This window comes from Leuresthes tenuis, unplaced genomic scaffold, assembly GCF_036924035.1.
Source record: "Leuresthes tenuis unplaced genomic scaffold, fLeuTen1.0.hap1 SCAF_2, whole genome shotgun sequence".
Classification (NCBI taxonomy): domain Eukaryota; kingdom Metazoa; phylum Chordata; class Actinopteri; order Atheriniformes; family Atherinopsidae; genus Leuresthes; species Leuresthes tenuis.
The window spans coordinates 28,184,091-28,206,413 of record NW_027325356.1 but is presented as its reverse complement, the minus strand read 5'-3'; the positions used below and the strand labels follow the sequence as shown (position 1 = coordinate 28,206,413).

Sequence of the window (22,323 nt, the reverse complement as noted above, 5' to 3'; positions counted from 1 at the left end):
GATAAAATAAAAGACAGATTCATCGATTACAAAGAAAAATACATTATTCTGGTTACTGTCACAAGCAAGTGAATTTGGGGCTTTTGCTTCGAAGCCTTTTCACAAATCAATTATCTGTTGAAGATGAGGTTTTTTACCGCCTCCAGGAAAGGGCTGTTTCCCACTCACTGGGCTTTAACTGAGCCTCACATCCCTTCACAGGGACAGATCAGAGGCTACTGTTTACAGAACAAACAACACATCTTGTGTACAACTGCCACATGTGCATAACCACGGACTCTCTCACACACACTTGTTTCTCTTTACACTGATCTGGAGTGATTTCTGGACATTTGTCCAAATGACAGTCACAAATTTGAACAATAACCAAATCTTCACTGCAAAAATGTAAAGAAATTTGAGATTTCCCAGTGTGATACATACACACAGACATGTGCAAATTTTACCTGGAGGAACTTAGACCTGGTCTTTGTCAACACACAGTAAAGGCAGGAGAGAGGAGGCAGGCAGGCAGGAGGCATATGTGAATGTAATTCTAATGCCTTTGGTCTGAGCCACACTGCAGTCATAAAAACACATCAGTCAAACAGACGTCTCCTACAGCAGGAAGCTGGATCACAGGTGCAGCGCACACGCAGCAGCTGTCCGTCTATGAATTTTCAATAAGTACTTTCTTCTTTAAGCGGAGCGATAATTTGGATAATTGAAAATTTGGTGTCTTTAAATGTGGAAAAACAAACAGGAATGCGTGGTTATTGGTTCAACCCTGAAACTTTCCTCCAAAAATTACCAGTTCCGCGAAATGTGCACGTAAAAAAACGTGAAGGATGTGAAGAAATGGTGACACTGGCTGCCGACCATTTTGTACACACACACTCACCAAAAGGGAGGTAAATACACAAAAGCACAAACACTGCCTCACATAAACCTGACACAGAAGTCACAAATGCACACGCTTCCACCACACTGCGGATGTGTAACATTCCTCTGGCTTTGAGTAGAAAAAAGGAGAACAAATAGAGAAGAGAAAACAGTGTGTGTGTGTGTGGGGGGGGGGTGCGTGATAGATGAACAGTTCACTGCTCTCTCTATCTTCTTTTTCCTTTCTCTCATCTGTCAATCATTTATCCTCCATCAAGCGCCTCCGCCTCTCTGTCCAACAGCATCTGAATGGAAAGTGGCTTCTGGCTCTGGTTAGGCAGGGAATTATTCAAAAATGTCCATAAATTGCATCAAATCTTTTTCATCAGTTAATGTTTCTGAACAGAGGAAGGTGTCTGTTCCTGTTCCACCTTTAAGATTAGGCTTAAAACTTTGCTCTTTGTTAAAGCTTATAGTTAGATATGGCTCAGGTGACCCTGAAACATCCTTTGGCTATGCTGCTATAGGCCTGGACTTGTTGTCATTAACTTGTGTTTCTCTTTCTCAGCAGGTATCCCTGGCCTGGTGTTACGGAGCTTGTTGTTCCCTCTTTCCTGTCCTTTTAACCCCCAACTGGTCGTGGCAGATGGCCGCCCTTCCTGAGTCTGGTTCTGCTGGAGCCGTCTACCTGGTAAAATGGAGTTTTCCTCTCCACGCACGCTCAGGATGGAGGATTAGATTGAAGAGATGTTTCGATCTGTTTGTTTCCTTTGCTGGGAAACTTATTTTGAATTGGCATAATATGAATTGAAGTATTTTGAAGACATTTAGAACACCTATAAACAAGGCATTATTGGCACGTTAACTTGGGTAAAATCCTAATACCCTTTAATTATTAAAGCAGCAGCCAGATGAAACGGGCAACCTGTGCTTGATTTAACAGCTCATTTATTCATGACACTGATCAAAGCCACCAATTTAAAGTAATGTATTCACAGTCGACACGGCACATGTTTTCTCTTACTCTTCTGGAGACTTTAGAGTGAAAAACATTTTAACTTCATTAATCAAAATGTCCTTATTTCTATGAGAAGCAGGTTTGAACAAAGCATGTTTGTGTGATAATGAGCTCCATTGTGTAGTTCTACTGAAACAACTTGACATGCAGGTGCAAAGGGAAGCTGCAACAAAGCAGGACGGATGAAACAGGAGAGAGTTTACAACACAACAGGCTAATAGTGTTAACAAGGCAGATCATACAAAGCGTGTAGGCCAGTGGTTCTGCTTTAAATCTACCATCTTGTATTTTTGGCAAAATATATTTACTTAAATGTGTGTTTTTGTGCCACAAATTAGCATCAAACTGATTAAAATTTATCACAAAAATGTTGCCATTGCAATGGAAAGGCCCAGAACAACACGTCATTAAAACTGAAGCCCAAAAAACCCCCTTCAGGCAGAGAAACCAGAGGGAAAAAAAGCAGCAAGGATCCTTTCAGAGATCACTGATATTCACCAGACACAACTCAGTTTACAGCTCAGATTACAGACCATTCAAAAACATCAACAAGGAGTGAAGGACACAGCTTTAAACCATTCATAAGCTGGGATAATAAGACAGCTAGAATTACAATTGCAAAAGAGCAGGCATAGACAGACTCTCAGAGATGAGTCCAAAATCATCACTCACGGACGGACGGACGGACGGACGGACGGACGGACGGACGGACAGACAGACAGACAGACAGACAGACAGACAGACAGACAGACAGACAGACAGACAGACAGACAGACAGACAGAATCCAGGAAAAAGAACTACAGCCAGCAAAAAGCAAAAAACGATTCAAGTGATGAAAATTCATCTTTTCAGGTCATGTTCAGGTCTCTGAGCGGCTCTCAGGACCCTGACCTGAATCCCATATGACACCTATGGGATGCCATGGAGAAATGTCAGCTTACTGCGGGGAACGAAAAGCCAACTTTATGCAAGTCCAAACATCTCTCTGCATCTGAGCAAAGTTATTCTACCCACCTCCAAATATTGTATTTCATCAACACAGCTAAACTTTTCGGAAAAGTTTTACAAATAAACAGATGTGACCATGAAAATGAATCCTCCGTCCAACTCGACTGACAGGAAGAGACTTTGAAACGCGCTGTCCCAACTCGTAGATTAGGCTGAGATTATAGTTGCTTTTCAACCTCGGGCTCATGTAGGCAGCCACCTCCGTAATCTACGTAATTGTTCACATACTTTCCTGTGTACTATGTCTTTAACTTCAAGATTCCACTAGTGAACTGTGATTATACTGAGTTTCCTGATTTATAGTATGTTAACAAGGAACTTGGAGTATTTAGTTTATGTTAGCATCACACAGCAGAAAAAGCAGCAACTTTGGCACTGTAAATGACATTTAACACCACTAAATCAATTAAGTTAAATACATGCTCACATTTAGGCCTTCACTGCCTCTACTGGTCATCTCCATATTGGATCTGGTGTTAATTTCTGAGGAATGTGCACAACCAGTGCTACAAAAAGCAAAGTAGCCATCATAAGCTTGCATACACATAATTAAAAGCAACCGTATTCTCATTCTTGCTCTTTTTAAGAGCAGCACTGTTTCCCGTTTGGTAACACAAGCTGCTAAGACTGCTGGACAAGCTCAACGAATGAATACCAAAATATGGTCACTTACAAAGAAAAAAGACGCACGTGAAGTGATTTCTTTTCAAGTCTGTATATAAAATAGTGTTTATGGAACAAATTACTTGACAAACATATAAGTTCTTTGATGAAAAACAGGCAGGCTGCAGGCTGTAACTCTGCACTTGTCTTTCAGATCAGCTCAGAGAAATCTGTTTTTTTCATTGGTCAAGTAAACGCATCACGTGCACATCAGCCCAAACAGCCACAGACACACTCACACGCAAGCCTGTCCTCTGTGAGGAAGACTCACAGCTTGCAATCTGTAAGCTCTGAAAGGCAAAAATAAGCCACGGAGGAACAACCACAAAAAGATTTGGGACAACAAACTCAATCTGACACCTTAAAAAACTTCACTTCGCTGAACATGTCCACCTTGGCAAAGCTAACAAAGACAATAGAGCACGTTGTCGGCCACAAGCCGGGAGTCTCCGATACAAGAAAATCATGAAATTCTTGGTATTGGATGACTGATCATATTCCATAGTCAGAGACAGTAGTTTCAGGTATTTCATACATCACTTGAGCCCAAGATACACGATACTGAGCAGGAGATGTTTCTTTCATTACTCCAATTGCAACATATTTTTTCATGCCACGCACACCATCAACTGAAAGCTAAACTCAAAGCAGCAATCAGCTACTGTGATCCCTTTTAATTGGATTTCATTGTACAAAAACTTGTCACCAGTAACGTTAGGCATTTTAGTTTTAGTTTTCAAGTAAAAGAGGGCCAAAGCACTGCTAAACAACAGGTGGAGAAAATCTGAGTCTGTTTACAGTCAACATCTTACCTTCAAACAAAAATAAGCTCATCTGAAGCGGCCAAGAAAGCTGCAAGTTCATCTCTAATAAGAAAATAAAGTAAAGAGGAAAAAAGCCAACTGGTAAACTATGTGTTGTAAAGCGGTAAAGGTGTCTGTGTGGAGGCTTAATGAGCTCAAACTCAGCACAGAGTCAGGTACAGCTTTGTTGTTTGCTGACTAAGATGGGGGAAGAAATACACTTTTAGCCGCAATGTTTGCCATTCCAGCATGTGGATGAGTAGCTTTAGACATTAAAACAACTGTAGTGTTAACTTGATGGCTTTTACACAATCAGTCATTTAGTTCAATAAAACTTTTCTACAGGGTTTGCTGAGGTAAGTGTGAGATATTTTATAAAATTTTATTACTTGCCAAAAGTAAAAGTATGACTGAACTATATCACAATTTTGGCATCAACCAGCCAGGAATAAAATCAACTTTTAACCATATATTTGAATTGATGTGTTCCCCAATAAGCAGAATAGAAGACTGTATCCAGCAGCAGTGGAGACAATATGCCCAATGGTCATACTGCAGAGCATCCTACAGCACAATTCCACCTTTAATTTGTATAATGTCTCCTGACAGCCAGCAATCAGATAGGAAAACATTTTACAATGCACATCACTACATATGAGTGAGCAAATATCCACAGCTCTTGCAAATTAAATTCAAATTCATTGCTTTTTAAGACTTTTCAAGCCCTGCAGACACCCAGCAGATTCTTGTCAGACAGGAAAACTGTGTGTAGGGTAATCATTTTCTGTCCAAAGCAAGTGAGAATGACGGATGGAGGGACGATGGGGGATGGGGAAGAGAAAGCCTGCAGCTGAGCCTCCAAACCGAATGAAATTCTCCACAGCTCCAGTGAAAACAGAGGAGGGAGGGGGAGGGTGGAGAGGCTGGAGGTGGTGCTTTAGATGGACACATCAGAGAAGATCTACATTTCTGCACTGGTCATGATGTTAACGCTGAGAACAATCTTATTTAATAGATAATAGACGATACCACATCTTGATTGCAATTTACACAATATATGCAAAACAACTGTAAAAGTACATCCATAATGACAACATGCTGAGGCACAGCAGGCTGACAAAGCACTGTTTGGTGGCATGTAGGCACGTTACATCTGTTTTCATAAATCCATGTGAAATCTAAGCTAACGACGAAGGATTCTTCTATCTTAACTAGTAACTGCATCAAATTATGCTCTTAAGCCCGATGCTGTAAGAGGTTTCTCTCTTAGAAACACTATACCTCTCCTATATTTCACTATCATCATTTTGCAGATAACCTTTTCAGTTATTTCAGATTTTGTCATTTCTCGGAAGAAACATTTTTTAAATCGAGTCACCCTGCACTTGGGAGACTGTACAAACTCTTAATCCAATGTTTTCTTGAATTTTCAAAATGCTGGCAGAGCTTAAGCGGATTTGGGGGTAGTGCCTCTTCGGTTCTGTTGAGTATAATGGGCTTTTTCTGGAGGAGGGTAGGCTCCTACCATACCTGTTTTGAGGGGAAACATGTAAACACAGCTAAGCAAACAGCAAGGCATTTCATTGGCACATGGGAAGAAATAAAATGCCTGCCACTGTTTCTCAGAGCTCATCAAATGTCTAATCTGACCCACACTCCAGCTAACATATGGTATACAACCATATAATCTTGATCATTCATTTAATGTGTTGGAGCTTGTGTTTCTGCAAAGTTTAATCTTCCACGAGCAGTTTTATGCTTAGACTTCTTACCAGAAAACACTTTGGGAGTCATATTTAACTTTGCTAAAGCATTACGCCTACAGGCTTGCTCCTTCTGACACATACATATGACAAGGTTACTCAGATTTATTTGGGAGGTTTTGGCTTATCCGAGCCTTGGAAGTGCTCCAAATACCATCATCTGGTACAGCACATGCAAAAAAACTAAAAGGGACGTTTGATTTGGGACACCTGAAATGATACGTCCTGTTTCAAAACTCTACTGCTATGATAAAAACAGAGGATTAAACTGAAAATAGCACATGCCCATGTGTAACAAACGATACAGAAACACAGAGAAACGCCACTGTTGGAGGTTTAGATGTACACATCTACACTAAAAACTTAACCATACATGCAAATGATCTGCCACGTGTTACGTCTCTGCCTGCACCGTGAACACGCACCTGTTAGAGCTGCTGTGCTCCACTTCAGAGGAGCTGACTGCATTGTAGCCATAATGAGAGGAAACAGGCAGCACGGAGGCCTGTTTGATGAGGAGAGACACGTTGGAACTGGCCACAGGCCGAGCCACACTGAATGGGCTGTTTTATCTGTCAGGAGGCACATTGGCTTCCAAAATGGCAGACTGGTTGGCATCGTGTACAAGTTTCTGAGAAAGTACTGATCAGTACAGGTTACCAGCTCCACATTCTTCTGTTCTGATTCACTTTCCGGAGCAGTATTCTTCTTTTACTTGCATATTCTACCTAATATACCGCGCTGTGCAGAAGTCTTGAGCCACCCATTATTTCTTTATATTTTGCTTCCAAAGAGCCAGATCTTATTTTAATCTTTTAAGTGGTTGTGACCCATAATTCTCCAGGCTTTCTGAAGGTATTTCAAAGTTTTTGGACATTGGCTGCTTTTTCACTCATTTTGTACCGGACCATTTTAAGAGTAATATGATTTTGTTTGTTAAGCCACTTAACTCAGACCTATGAATCATTCAAGCATAAAAAAAGGCTCAGCAATGAAACCGTGTTCCGTGTTGCGTCTACGCATAGAAGACAATTTAGCAAAGAACCAAATTTAAATGGTATATTTAGGCAGTTTGTTACCAACAGATTTTCACAGAAAAACATAATTTGCTGACATTCTTTTAGGTCCATCTACAAAAAAATACAGAAGATAACTCAGTCTGACAGACATAAAATAGTATTTCTGCACCAAAAAGACGAATGAAAAAGAGCTATGAGCTGAAAACTTGGCATATCTCAGCATTGTGTGCAGTGTGTCCTTAAAAAAATCTGTGGAAACTGGAGGACAAAAGAAGAAGCGCCAGGCCTAAAAAACTATCTACAGCAGATGAACAGGATCTGAAAGTGATGTCCTTAAGAAAGAGGAAAAAATCCAAAAGACCTGAAACAGGACCTGAGAGATGCATCAGCTGATCCATCTACTGTTGGCCCAAGCCTCATCAGAAATGGTCTCCATGGAAGGGTGGCTGTCAAGAAGCCGTTCTTAAGGAAGGAAAACAGGGAGAAAAGGCCGAGGTATGCCAAATGACACAAGAAGTGGACTGAAAATCAGTGGCAACAGGTCTAATGGAGGGATGAATCCTCCCCGAAGCCTGGACCTCAACATTATTGAAGCAGTGTGGGATCATCTGACAGAGAACGAAACAATAAGCAGCCAACATCCAAAGAAGAGCTTTGGGATGTCCTTCAAGGAGCCTGGAGAACTATTCCTGAAGACTCCTTAAAGAAATGACAGAAAGCTTGTCTAAGAGGGTTCAGGCTGTGTTGGAGAATAAAGGAGCTCATAACAAATACTGACTTTCAAGGTGGTTAGAACTGTTCAAACCTTTGATACTGTATTTGCTTTAATATTTGCACGTTTTAATCAATCACTGCAGATATTTAATGTTTTTTTGGTAATACATAAAGATATAAGGGGTGATTCATGACTTTGCACAGTACCATAGTTCTTAACTTCTTATAGGCATTTCCAACATATTTTTGCTATTTTTTCTTATATTACTACTAGAATTGTTTTGAATGGATAGCTATCCATGTATCTATCTATCTACCAATCTTTTTTTTTAAAACCACTACTGAAAACATTAAAGACTTGCCAAAACAATGCAGGACTTCCACAAATGTGATAAGCTTATAACATTATAACACAGGCTCCAATTGTATTCTTAGAATTAAGCATCTGCTGTATATCTCTTTTCCCGTCACCATTTTCCCAAAGCCCAAAATGTCACAGCAGCTACAGTCCAAAACTAAATTTAGCTCAGTTTACCTCATAGAGAACTTGGAAAATGTGAAAGTATTTACTTTTATTAGGTTTAGAAGTATAGAATTTTGCTCCTTACACCTCCAGATTTCTTTATATAATGTCTTTAAATGATTAATTTTTAAGAGTTTTATTCTCTTGTTCCACTATATATATATTTAATGAGTTTTTGCAGCTCTAATACTTCACGGCCTATGTGTTGGACAAAAAATACACTATAAAATAACACCCCCCCCCCCCCCCAAGTTCACATCAGCATTGGCTCAGTACGGTTTATTGGAGTTTTGACCTTTCCTTCTAAAGGAGGTGATCCCTATTTTTCTCATGTCATTGTCATTATATTTTTGTACCATATGCTCTGTTGTTTTAAAGCTTTTACTAGGTGTAAATGATCTTTCAGTAAAATCCAGTGTTTAAGCAGTCATACGCGCGTCTTGATGTGATTATTTCTCAGTGCACATAATAATCATTAACTAAGACTTTGCTTTCTTTAAAAGCCCTGGTAAGTTATTAAAGTGTCAGTCTGCACTCACAACACAACTATATTTATTTCACTCTTGAGCTGAAAATAACAAGCTTAACTTCAGACATGTTCACCTATTCACACCTGCACCTGTGTTTATTCCACTTTAATAAGAATTCAGATATCAGATATGTTGCAAAAATACCTGAAGGTGAGCGCACGCTTCACACCTGGCAGGCAAACAGTCAGAACATGTCCTCACTCACACACAAGTCATTAGGAGCCACGCAGCAGCGGGAGATCATTAACCTCGCAGTGCTTGCATGTGCCGGCCAAATGGCTGATGTGTGTGCAAATCCTCACATGCACCATTCAGCCACATGATCATCATATCACACACACGATGACATGTGTGTGAGAAAAATCTGTTGAGAAGCCTTCCTGCTCAGTACCTGTTTTCCAGATTAGCCGAGAGAGATCAGAGAGTTTTTTGCAATGAAGATTAGCTCCACTAATATTTAAAAATAGTTTGAAATGGTCTGTTTTACATTAAGATAATTTTATTATGGTTTTTTCCATTGCCTGAGGGGACGACAGGACACCATTAATATTTTCCTCTCTTCATGATGACACAGAGAAGTAATGCAGTGAAACGCCTCCTGACCACACCTTGATACTGACTCTAACTTGCAGCCTTCGGCGATATTCTGCTTTTACAACTTCAAACCTTCAGAAAAAAATGTGCAGTCATCTTACGGTGCACTGACCGTTCATCACAGTGGATGAAAAAAAGTGGATGACTTTTAGAGCTCAAACTGTAATCAATTGCCTGAAACAAACACTCCACCTCTAACTCCATGACACAGTCTCTGGGGTTCATGAACTAACACTTAATATAATTACCAGACAAAGTTGGCACAAGGCAAGCGGAGCTTAACCCACTCAGGTGGAGGTGTCGGGCATGAAATGAAAACAGCTTCCTATTAACCGAGGGCTTTCTAAAAAGTTTTAAACCAGACGCAAAAGCCTTTTTTTCCTCCCACCTCTGATGAAGCATTCTGAAACCATTTGGGAGGTCAAACCTTTGGCCTCAAAATGAAATGTAAAAGTAAATGTAAAAATGCAATTGTTGCTCCTGGTCTCCAAGTTTTAAGAAGACGCTGCCTGAATGCATCAAATGACCAAAGCTTTATGTTTGTCCATAGATTTGGAATCAAAATGACCGAACCAAGGTTTTCTAGTGACATGAACAACATCTCAACTCAAGCCTTGACATGCAGGCACGTGCCAAAATGCACTTAAAGATTCACCACCAACAAAACCCTGTAAACCAAGAAAATCTTTTTAAAAACTGTATGAATTGCCCTTTGGAGTGACTTAAAACGTTCATGCCATTCAGAGTGACTTAAGGTGACGAACTAAAACTACTGCTGGAGTCAGAAAATGCTCATTGGATAAGTTGTTGCTTCATATATTTAAATACAAATGACTGAGACTTCAAATGTTTTACAGGGCGTTTGTCTTTTGGACTACAGAACAAACAGGTTAGCTGATCACAGATGCACTGAAAAATCAATGAAGAGAAAACTGAAGCATGTGCCCACGCTGTTTCCTCTGGTTCACTCCTCTGCACGCCTTTGTCTTAATTACATTTAAATGTCAGCATGATTAAATTTAATTTCCATTTCCAACAAAGGGTACCCCATTCACCAAAGGCTGGCAGTGTCTGACCTGAGTTCAGCCACTCCTTTGCAAAGGTCAGTCAACAAACAATGACCCATTCACATCACCTGCTGGTCGTGGGTTTCACCAGCGGCAGGCTGCGTGGTGTAGCCTCCAGTGAGAATCTGAAAACCTCCTGCTGGCTCTCATACAGAACCAAACCACAACAATCTGCAGCACTTTTTGGTTTTAAGGAGGTGAACAGTAATGCGGCTCTTCTGAATCCCAAGGCATGGGAGATGGTGATGATGGCTAAGAATGTTGTGCCAAGCAGCTTCTGCAAAGGTTCTGCAGGATGTGTGTGTTTGTGTGTGGGAGTGTACTGGTTTTGTAGGCGGATGGGGTTGGAGATTGGGGGGGTGTTGCATGCTACCTGGCCATTATATAAAGCTCCCACTCTCAGCTAGAGGGCTCTGTACTGAGTGCCAGCTCCCTCCCCAACCTCCTCCCCTCTTTGTCCTCCCATCCCCCCACCTCTTAGCCTTCCAGCTTCTCTGACTCAGGCTTAACTGTGAAATACCTTCGCCTATTTTTTTCCCCCTCCTGCCTCTGTAGTATCAAAATCACTGTGCGCATTGTAGATCAAACAAAAGAGAGAATCTGGCACAAAGATTTGGATGAGGGTCGTCATTCCCTCAGCAGGCTCAGGTTGTGCAACCCACATGGCCAAAAAGGCTTATCTTTTCATCATTAAATGCCATCCCAGCACACCTGAGGCTACTGAGGTCTAGTACCAACTTGCCACAGGCAGCTAGAGATCTAAGGCCAGTCGTGTCCAGTGCAGAGCAGCACAAGTTGTTGACAAATGCTTCTCTGATGTGGGGCCAAAACAGTGCAGGTACATGCTGCTGGTAGGAACCAAACAACACAGTTTACTGCCATGAAAGTGGACAAAAGACATCAGGCAGGAAAAGCTCGGACAGAGAAGTACCACGAACGAGCAGAAAAAAGAAAAAATGGCTGTGTGATTATCACCGACCTCACCGCTGTGTTGAAGAAAGAATGATGAAACAGCTCAGAAAGTGAAGAGGAGCAGAAAGACTCCACAGATGAAGGGGGAGCTGAGACAGTAGCAGGAGACTGCAGGCTATGCAGCAAACATGTTGCCTGTAGATGCAGGACCACAGGTGGCTTTTGGTGGTTACAATCGGTGTTGAATGACTGCTAGCTGACTGCTAGTTGTGCGTATTAGCGCCGATCTGGAGTGAAGTAAATGTAACTACTGGGTGGGAGAGTGAGTGCAGCCCCAAAATAAGTTTTAAAAGTACATATTTATTGACCAAAACGTTTCACATTCAGGCTTTAAGACTGATAAGAGCACAAATTCCCCTTGTGGGACGAATCCCTTATCTTATCTTAACCCTCAGATGCAAGCAGACAGATATGAATTTGTTTTGCCGGTCTATATGAAATCTGGCAGCTTGCATTTTAATGTGCTTTCATATGGGAAGCGACACCCACTGGAATTAAATCATTTTGAGTGTAAGGTAGGGGGTGGGGCGGACCTGATGGCAGTATGACGCTTACCACTTGCATGCAAGGTGCTTTCACCTTCAATTTGGTTCTGTACGCTTTCACTAAAACCACATTTAACCTGACGATTTTAGACTGCTACTGTGAAATAAGTCGAACATTTATTAGGATTGAAAACAACTCTCGTGCTGTCCTGGAGTGGTTTGATTATGGTTTCTATAGTTACCCTATTGCACAAAGTCTTGCTTCAGCAACTGTGGACGCTCTGTTTTTGTCTTTCGTGTGAGAAGTGGGACAGGAGGGTGTTAGACAGAGCAGGGAGCACTTCCTCATCTGAAAGCTGCTGTTAAGGGCTGACTCCCACCTCGTCAGAAACTGTGGTCCACCACAGCCTGTAGGAGAGTCAAACACCAGCACCTTCTGTTGTGCTTGTGTACAGAGCTATGTGGGGGAGATAACTGGAATGCAGGTACCAGAACTCTGCGAGTAACATGGGAACGCACTCGTGTTGTTTTAGCAAGAGGACCTGCGCTCGTAAAACCTGCATAAACATGCTAATTACGGGGTAAAAAGGCAGGCTGCTGTGGAGCCTGAAATGGCTCTGAAAGCTCTGCTGAAAACTATAAATGTAATTTCTTTCAATAATTTGTGTCAGAGGCAACACTGATTGACAGTAACAGAGCTTCACCATGACGGTAGACTTTGGATAGTACTTGGAAATGCAAAGAAATCTTCACCTCACAACCGAGTGGCAGTGCAAGCGGCTCAATGCAATATAGGTGTTATTTCTTAATATTTTCTGTTTGCTGGTATTTGCTTTGTTGCCTCAGCAGAACAAATCAATTCCTTTGATCAGAAAATAAAACAACAATCTCAGCAAATCCTAAGATGAATATTAAAGGCAAAAACAGGTGTTAAAATAAGCACAGCTTTTATGAGATGAACCTGGACAACAAATTAGAAACACAAGCGCTATCCACTTCAGGTCTTAGTGGGGTATCTAACAATATGAGAAAGTGAGATAAATTAGCAGACTAATCTGTTTTCTGACAAATACAGAGGGATTTTCCACTCACAGTGGGCTACTTCCTTAAGAATGAACTGTTTGGTGATTCAGTGCCTTCAGCTGCACTCCCTCAGGTTACAGGTCACTGGAGAGGCCACGACTGCTCAGGACTAAACAGAAACATCTTTCCCAGTTTGCTTCATTCCCTCAGTGACCCCTTCATCACGAGTGACAATGGGCTGCAGGTGTCACAATAACACATTACTCAGACAGAAGACGAACGGGTTTCCAAGAAAGATTGGAAACACCGGGGAATTTGCAAATAGTTTCACACGAGAGACTACCTTTTTGTCTCCCCTTTTACCAACACGGAAAGAGTTAAATGATCAGTATCTGCTCTATCAAGAGCCACTTGAGCATATTGATTTGCAACTGAACATTAATCTAGCGGCTTCATTATCTGAATATTTGTCTCATTTTTGTAAATGATTGTTTGTTGTAGGCGCTATCAAGGACTGCTGGCAACACGACCGCACCAAGGGATTAGATTGATACGAGACTGAGAGCAAAAATCGATGCGTATAATTTGAAAAATGTGATGCCAAGTTGCAGCAGATCATGAGTGAATTAGGAGTTGAAAGTGACAAAAATGGTTCTGCACATCGCTGCAGGTGGAGAGGTCTAACAAACAACGCCACTTCCTGAAGTAGAGTACAGGAATACTCCAACAAAAAGGCATTTTTATTATTCATTTATTCCTTTTGATTCACACTGAAATCTGTCTAATATTCCAATAATCAAATTCCTTCAGAATGTGCCAGGAGGGTGGCCAGTGAAACACCTTTCTCTCTCTTCCAGTTGGAAACCCACGACTGAGCTCCAAACTGCTGCCTACTCATGTCCATCTCAAATGTGACATGTTTCCACGGCAACAGGACTGTGTAACAAAATCACCACAGGAGTTAAGAAAAGCTCCGTCTCTCCGAAACCACACAAAAGTCGATGACGGCCGACAGCGTGTGCTCTCGCGGGGCAAAATATCTGACAATAATGGAGCTTAAATGTTGGTTTGACTGAGCAGAACGTGTAGTACCGAGATCGTGTTGCCAGAAGTGACAAAGCAAGTTTGTTATCTTCACCCAGCAGCCCGAATGGTAAACTTTACAGAATTCTCAGAACAGGGAGGAAGGAGATAAACGCTCTCAGACAATTTGTTTCAGCTGGTTCCATGTGAAACATCTCTGACATCTCTGTAACAGAAAAAACATGCAACATCTGTACAAAGTTTTGCATCGTGGATGTTTACCATCTGCTCTGCTCTACCATACGGCCTTACTCTATCACATTCTCACATTTACAGTCTGCTGCTGGTTGGATGCTATGAGCCATAAACACCATAAACACACCAACATATGAGAGCAGTTATTATTCACTTGGGAAGCTTCCACCTGAACGTATACTTGTGCTCAAACTGAAAATTAACCGCAGCAATAATGACAATGAGAAAAAATGGGCAGGTGAAGAAAGGATGCACGGGAGCAGAGCAGAGGGCCTGTATCATTAGGGATTAACCTAGCCAGAGGCTCTACAAATAGACTGTCTCCACCTATAAGCCGCCAGCACACAGACAGTCATTTGTATTGCCAGGTTGCTGCTGCAGCAGCCTCAGAGAAGAAAGAAGACAGTTCAAAGAAGCTGAGGCGGATCGGGACTCCTCTCAAACAAAATGCGATGCAACAGGACACATTTGGAAGCCCGGCAACATCAGAGGCTTTCACAAGCATGGATTTTTATCTGAGATGACTGAGCCAAAGCTCTATGCACCGATTCGTTGTATAAAGTATAATAATATACAGCCTGAGGCATTTCTGAACAAAGCATGCAGCAAAGCAAATCCATATATACACTAATGGGCCAAAACACCATAACCAACTCTGCCTAATGTTCTGTTGGTCCTTTGCTTTAACTCGTTTTTTTCCTTTTTAAAATGGTAGTGCTTTTTTGTCCTTCAGCTTAGGATGCACTGGACAATCGCTAATACAAGCGAAGAAGAGAACAGCATCCCACAATTCCAGGCGGCTGCAATGTTCAAAGTTAAATAATTCTGCAGTTCTATTTCTATTTCTACAGGAGCTGTGAGCATCTCCGACAAGGCTGAAAGACCGGGTTAGATTTGAAAGGATCTCTTGCTATAGCTAAGACAGCGGTGGCTCGATGATAAGGCTCTGGATTACTGATAAGAAGGTCACAGGTTTAAGCCCACTGCCACAATTCAGCTCTTGAGCAAGGGCATTACTCCTCAGTTAGTGCCATCCTCTCACCTCAACTTCCACACCAGTCAGGATATGCAAAATATCACCCTCACACAGGGGATCGATACAGTATGTCAGACAGACAGGATTTATATTCAAGAACAACTGATGCAAGTCAGCTTAATATGTGTGCATTTTTAACAACTCTGTGAGATAACGCAGGATAATTAAAGAAAGAAACCTCCAAAATTTCACATCAATACGACTGAATTATTTTTAATAATTCAGAAATTGTTGGATAATAAACGCAAATGTTTTTTCTTTTTATTCATAGAACAACACCAATCCTCTTTTAGTCTCAGCGTCTCATTGTGAGAATCTGTTGTTGCCCTTTTGTTCGCTGAACAAGTGAACTGGATATCTGGAAGTTTTGGAGGCACAACTTGAAGAATAAACAAAGCAGAGCATTAGTGCAAACATTCTCTTTTCATTTCTACTCTCAGTTTGCTCTTTCGACACACTTAGAAGCTCCAGTACATGACAACACATCCAGTTTCCTGTTCTTGTGACTGCATGATGCACACAGAAGGAAAAGAGAAAGGCTTAAAAAAGCAGTGCATTCATAATGAAGCAGAGCTACTGCAGTCCTGTTATTTATTTAATGCTTTTGTGTCCCCATGAATATACCCACAAACCAAAGGAGAAAGGGTGGGGGGGGGCATTAACTTTCTATTGGAAACATGTCTGCTTTAATGGGCAGTATTCCCTCAATGATAAATCCTTTTTTAATAGAGTAAATAAATAAATGACAGCTGCGAAAATGGATGTCAACCAAATGTGATTAGTTTAAAACTCCAGAAGAGTCCAGATTTTTCATTAAATGCAACAAAGCATTGTCGTGTGTGTCAACTGCAGCCTGAAAAAGCTGACCAGCTTATAGTCTTAAAAAAACACCCTTGTCTAAATCCAGAAATCTAAAAATAGTTTGCGTGTCTGTGAAGGTTTAAAGTAGAGTTTGTGGCAAACCGATATAAACCAACTAAAGTTGACCTTTCGGAGAGAAAGTTCTCACCTAGACACAGTTTACCCTTCAGTTTGGTTATCGATGCCAGAGAACTTTCAAACAAGCCAACTTTAACCCTAATCCTAACCCTAAACACACAGAAAACTTTTGCATTAGACAGTCTGCCCGTGCGCTCAGTTGTGTGTAGATTTCTTGACTTTAAGACACACAGCCGGTGTAGAAAACTGTACTTTCAATATAGGAACAGAACATATTGAAACATTTACAGCCTGCACAAAAATATACAACATACAATCATTAATTAGGGATTTTCCAGTCTCGACTGGGCAATAAAGTTGCTCATTTACCCTTCATGTTACATTCAAGTGCTGTAAAACTCTTACAAGAAGTTGTCACATTAGGTGCCTGTCCTGCACGGGACTGTGAATGGAAAGTTACGCTAAAAACCACTGTAATGTTGGGTGATATAGCATTTTGAAAGCTGATAGCTGGGTTCTCCTTTGGGCACAATTCCGATGAGCTTAAAGGAGAGCACAAACTATGACTAAAGCAAGGATGCAAAACTTACCCATTAATGATATGTGGAACAAAGTTTAGGAACACGGGCAGCCAAGAAACAGACGAATCAGCCAAGAATTAACAAAATGCTGCCGACATTATGCCCCCACTCTTAGAAAGAGAGGAGAATTTTCTCTGGTGGAAAACCCCACGTTTCACCAGATGTTGACGACTTTGGAGCCACAGTGCAATCTCCCATAAAAAAGAGAAACAGCTTTAAAGTCAAACTAACTTTGTAACAAACAGTATGTGCGGTGATATCTTGTAATGCGAGGATGCAAGACAACGAGGAGCTATGCATCAATTCTTCTGCAAGAGAAGTGAAATAAAGTGGAGCTGTGAGGCCAGTAAAGAGTCACACCCACTGTGTGAAATTACGGGAGGTGTACCGAGAATTGACAGTGAGCTGACTCTACTTGAACTCTCCTCATTTTTATCTGCAACCGGACACTTTACGCTCAGTAAACGTGAGATGCCCTTTGGCATTTATACCTAAAACATCAACACTTGTGTTGTGATTTCACCAGAGGTTTGAAGTGTAAAACTTTTTGTTGGAAAAACTGGATTGTTGGCAAATACGAGCGCTACCAACACTCTGCTATTGAACAAAAGGTCAAACATTCATTTAAAAATAAAAACATGATAAAAAGTTTCCCATTGTAGTGATATAAACAACCTAATCACATCCGCCGAAGAAGCCATCACCACTTGTCTGTTTACGACTGACTTATTAAAGCTTGAATCATGTTCCAAGCAATCTAATCAACATAGTTTAGAAAGATTGTACTCAGAGAAAGATACGAGAAAGTTGCCGTTTGTGCGAACAACTAAATTCAAGCCTAAAAAGCCGATAAAATGCGTCCAGTCCAATCTGTGTGTGGATTTCTATGGTTTTTCATAGCTCCTATCCAGCACATTCTGTGGGGAACAGAATTTTGCTCTTGTCTATGTGTAACTCTTCCAGCCCAAAGGATTTCTGCTGAGCCCAGGTCGGAGACATCTTCCTCCCAGAGATGTTGCCAGTCCTGGGAGAAGAAAAGTTCAGTGCAGCTTCTCAGTCAGGATCACTGCCCTGCTTTGAAGATCTAACGCTTGAGCTGAGATTGAACTAAACAGGCTCATCGGGACAAAAAGCAAAAGTGTATTTCAAGAACTGGGAAAACAAAGAAATCATCACAGACCTTGTAATCTGGCATCATACAGTTTATCCCAGGTGGTGGTGTTTCACCAAAACAAGACATTTTACTTGTTTGGGCTACTTTATCAGACCCAGAGCCCTCTAAAGCTGCTGCGTCAAACAATATTCACCGCCTGGTCAAATACATAAATAAGCTAATAAAGCAAAAGGGTAACAGCCATCTGTTGGAAAAGTTCTGTGGTGATTAATATGTTTCAGCCTGCATAGAGCGATGCAGTCAGTATCTTCTCATTCCTTCAACAACAATATACGAAGACACATTTTGTGGTCGCGGAAACTCCGAAGGGTCACAAACCAACTAAGGAAATGGCTGAAACTGGGAAGACTGGGTCAAGGAAAGCCCAATGCATTATTAAAACCCGGAGGAGAGTGGTGAGCCGGAAGGAAACCTTTAAAAACGGCAATCGGAGGAGATCCCTCAAACTTTTGGTGAAATCAAACAGTAAGAGCATTTCCACCAGCACATTACGAAGAAAACTTAAAGTGTTGGGATAAACAGGTGGGAAGCCTACAGGAAAAACTAAGGAACTGGAAAAAAAAATGGCTTCACTTTGCTAGGGAGCACAAACATTGGACCCTGGAGCGATGGAAAAGGGTCATGTAGTCTGAGGAGTACAGATTTACCCTGCTTCACCCGACTGTTCCCATCACCCACAGCCCTGTTGGAGGCAGCGTTACGATGTGGTGTTCAGCAGTAATACGAGCCCAAAATATGGGACAAGCTGACTACCGCATGATACTGTGAGAGCAGCTTTTCCCATCACATTTCTTTCCCGATGGAAAGAGCACACTCTGAGATGACAATGTCAGGATTCACCTGGACTTTCACAGGTCACCACAGAGTCCGAACCTCAACCCACTGAGAATCTTTGTCCTCGCGCTGGAGAAGATCTATCATCATGAAGACAAGACACTGATGGAAAATAACTGCAGCTCACTGAAACGATGCGAAAGAGGATGCAACAAAATATCAAAGTGTGTGACTGTCAACAGCAGCAGTGTCAAAGCGTCAGTTTGTGAATCCCACCTTATTCACCATGTGCTATTCTCACATTTATCTTTTCTCACGTTAAAAACATTATCACAAATCCCCTTTGCTGGAACTCAACCAGTCAAAAGTCTGCACACACCTTCAGTCGCCTTACTGACTGATAGTAAATCAGCTGGCGACAATAACAGTTTCAGCCAAGCAAGAGTGAAAATATAAACAGTAGGAGGCTTTCCAGTTTTTATGAATCACTTTTCATATTGTTTTGTAAACTGAGCAGCTCTTCAGAGTTTAAACAACTGTGAGTTTGTTAAACTGTGCAGTAGATTTATCACTTTGCTGGCTATTTTCAGATTTAGAAACTTGCTAGTTACTGAAATAATCATCAGGCTGCAGCCAGAGGTGTAGCGGTGCTTGGAGAGGTGCATATACTCTGATTTCTGGATGTGTTTTTGGTTTTTTTTAAGCCGCCCATCCAGAAAATAAACACCCAGTGCTATAAACAATGACATGAAAGAGCGGTTTTCTATATTTAACTGACCTCAAAATCAGTAATTACACAGTCTAACATGTCTTCAGCTTGTTGACATCGGGAAGCAAACACTGGGAGGAAATCAGAGTCCCAAATCTGATGTGTGAACGTTATCGATGCATCAAATGAAGGCAACTAGTTCTACTGAGTGAAAGGCAGAGAAAGGCCCATCTTTGAGAAGACAATAAGGATTTAATCTCAGCACAGTAATGAATGTGATGCAGACATTACACCACTGGTTTCAGGCTTGTCCTCGAGTGTTCCATTTAAATCATAAAAATGTGAAGTTTGAGCAGGTGCAACCTTCTTTCCAGAGAGAGCAGTAGAGAAGTAACTCATTTCAAACAGGAACTAAAACCCTTGCAGTAAGACTGCACATGCCTCCCACCAACTTCCCCTCCAAAAAAAAAAAAAAATGCAATAAACGTGTTTATTAGTGTGCAGCTGAACAGCAGCAGCATGTATGGATCCACAGAAACATACCGGGGAAAAGTCTAAAAATAGCCCAGGAATCGGATCAATAACTTCTAGATTTAATCTGAAAAGCTCATTTAAAGCAGGAGACTTCCACAGAGGAGCATCAAGGTGCTCATCTGATGTTCACAGAGGCTGACAAACAGATTGTGATGCTGATGTAACGGGCACCCGCTGCCAGTGCACCGTTAGAAGTTGCGGCGTCTCATTACGCGTGTATCAACAGGTAAAAGAGTCACAGGTATTACCAAACAGGCAGGTTACCGTTACTTCACCCGCAGACGCACGCGGCTCCCGCTCGGACACAGTGGGAGGTTTGGACAATCAACTTATAATCGTTATAAACGCGCTTATGTGGCGTTTTATTACAAACATGAATTTATATGACGCCGCTGACATGTTCCAACCGCCTCTCAGTGTACAGGCTGTCCGCGCGGCAAACACGCACGCTAACGTTCATTTTTCTGATAATATCCCTAAAGAAGCCGCACACATACTGTTGAGAGACCACGAAAAAACAGAGTTATTCGTAATTAAACAGCGCGCTCAGGACGGGTATGAGGGGACTGCCTCCCCGCCAGGAGCTGGTGTGCTGAAGAAAACGGTCCGTTCAGCCAAACCACCGCGTCTCAACATCAACATAAACATGCTCGTACGAGCGTTGGCGCTCGCGGATTCAATAAAGTTCCTGTTGTGTTTGTGCAGTAAACCTAAAATCTGATAAGATCTCAGCTCACCGTGGCTTAAGCCACTCAACAACTGCGCGACATGACAATCAAACGCCCCGCAACCGGGTAAATTTACAATGATTTCAGGCTGCGCCTTACCTTCAGTTCCGCACTCTCCGCCATCTTGTATTTCTATGCGCAGGCGTTGTTAGGGGTTGTCACATGATTGGGACGCGCAGAGCGGTGCGTGAACGCGCCTACGGTGACAGTGATGCGTTCAGGAACATAAATGAGAAGAGGAAATGCAGCTATAGAATGTTGTAGAACCGTGAATAGAATAGAATATATAAACTATATTGTAAGGTAGTTGGTGGGTTATTTCATTTATCTTTAAACAACCTAAAGAAACTTTCACATAAACAAAAACTATCACAATTTACCTGAACTTAAATACGCCCTTAAGTTTAAGTGGGAAGTCTTACAACTATTACTACAACTACTACTACTACTACTCCTGATAACAATAATAATTAGTTGAAGTAGTAAAATTATAAACAGATGAGCTTTAGTTTTTCATATGTATTTGATACAACAACAAAAAAATGTATTTTCTGCTTTTTATAGTATTGTACTTGTCTTGATTGTATGGTTCTTGTAATGTGAATTTTCAAAGTTTTTGTGGCTAATTTAAACATTTTTTTTAACCTAGTGTCAGTCCTTTTAATTCTATTTATTTTATTGTACAACAAGATTTCTCCTGAACATAACTTGAGACAGATTTATTGGTTATTTAAACATTAAATATCATAAAGATTTATACAGTAGGCCACAGCAAAATAAGTTTCCAGGTCTTTTACGTCGGTAAAGGTACTAACACACCAATCTAAAATTCTGTATTAAATCCTACTCAAGTAAAAGCATGTCAGTATTTGTAACAAAATACAATTGAAGTATTAAAGTGAAAAAAACTGGCACAAATCTGAGGGATCATGAGATTGGAATTATTTTTTTTTTTTTTAAAAAAGCATGATTCAGTCTTCAATTCATATCACTCTCTGATACGATGACAACAGCTTAGCTGTTATCTCATAAATGCCAACAAAGAGGATCAGGACTACAAGGAATATTAAAATGATATTTCTTAAATATCAGAATGAAGTAATATTTTCAGGTGCTGCACACAACTGAACAAATTTAATGATCTAAGGTGGTCTTTTGACAGTCAATACATATTTAGTTTGCGCTGAGTTTGCAGTGACAACATAACTTATGTTCAGGAACTCAGTTTTTCATGGACGAGATGCATGTGAGGGCTGGTGCACAACAACTTGTAAAATCTGTTGTGAAACATTCTGAACTGGGGTGTGCAGTACATTTATACTGATTCTATCATCTAAGGTGACACCGAATATTTTTTTAAAAATGAAATGTGAATTGAGCATCGGGATGTTGTAACATGACAAATGTGTCTTCAAACTAAAGTCAGACGCCTTTAAATGAGGTGAAATGCTGTCTAGTTTTAAGCTTTTTCAGTTGTTAAACATCTGGTACGGGGATGTATCGTTTAATTAAATATCTCAAATGTC

General features: G+C 41.0%; 1 protein-coding gene across 1 annotated transcript in view; it reads right to left on the bottom strand.

Moving 5' to 3' along the window:
* The window catches only part of LOC140302155 (E3 SUMO-protein ligase PIAS1-like), a 59,189-nt gene extending 38,248 nt beyond the window's left edge, over positions 1 to 20,941 (bottom strand). The window contains exon 1 of the mRNA XM_072380939.1: positions 20,897 to 20,941. Within this exon, the coding sequence (XP_072237040.1) occupies positions 20,897 to 20,920 (24 nt within the window). The 5' untranslated portion in view covers positions 20,921 to 20,941. The remainder of the gene's footprint in view (positions 1 to 20,896) is intronic.
* Positions 20,942 to 22,323: the final 1,382 nt, after the last annotated feature.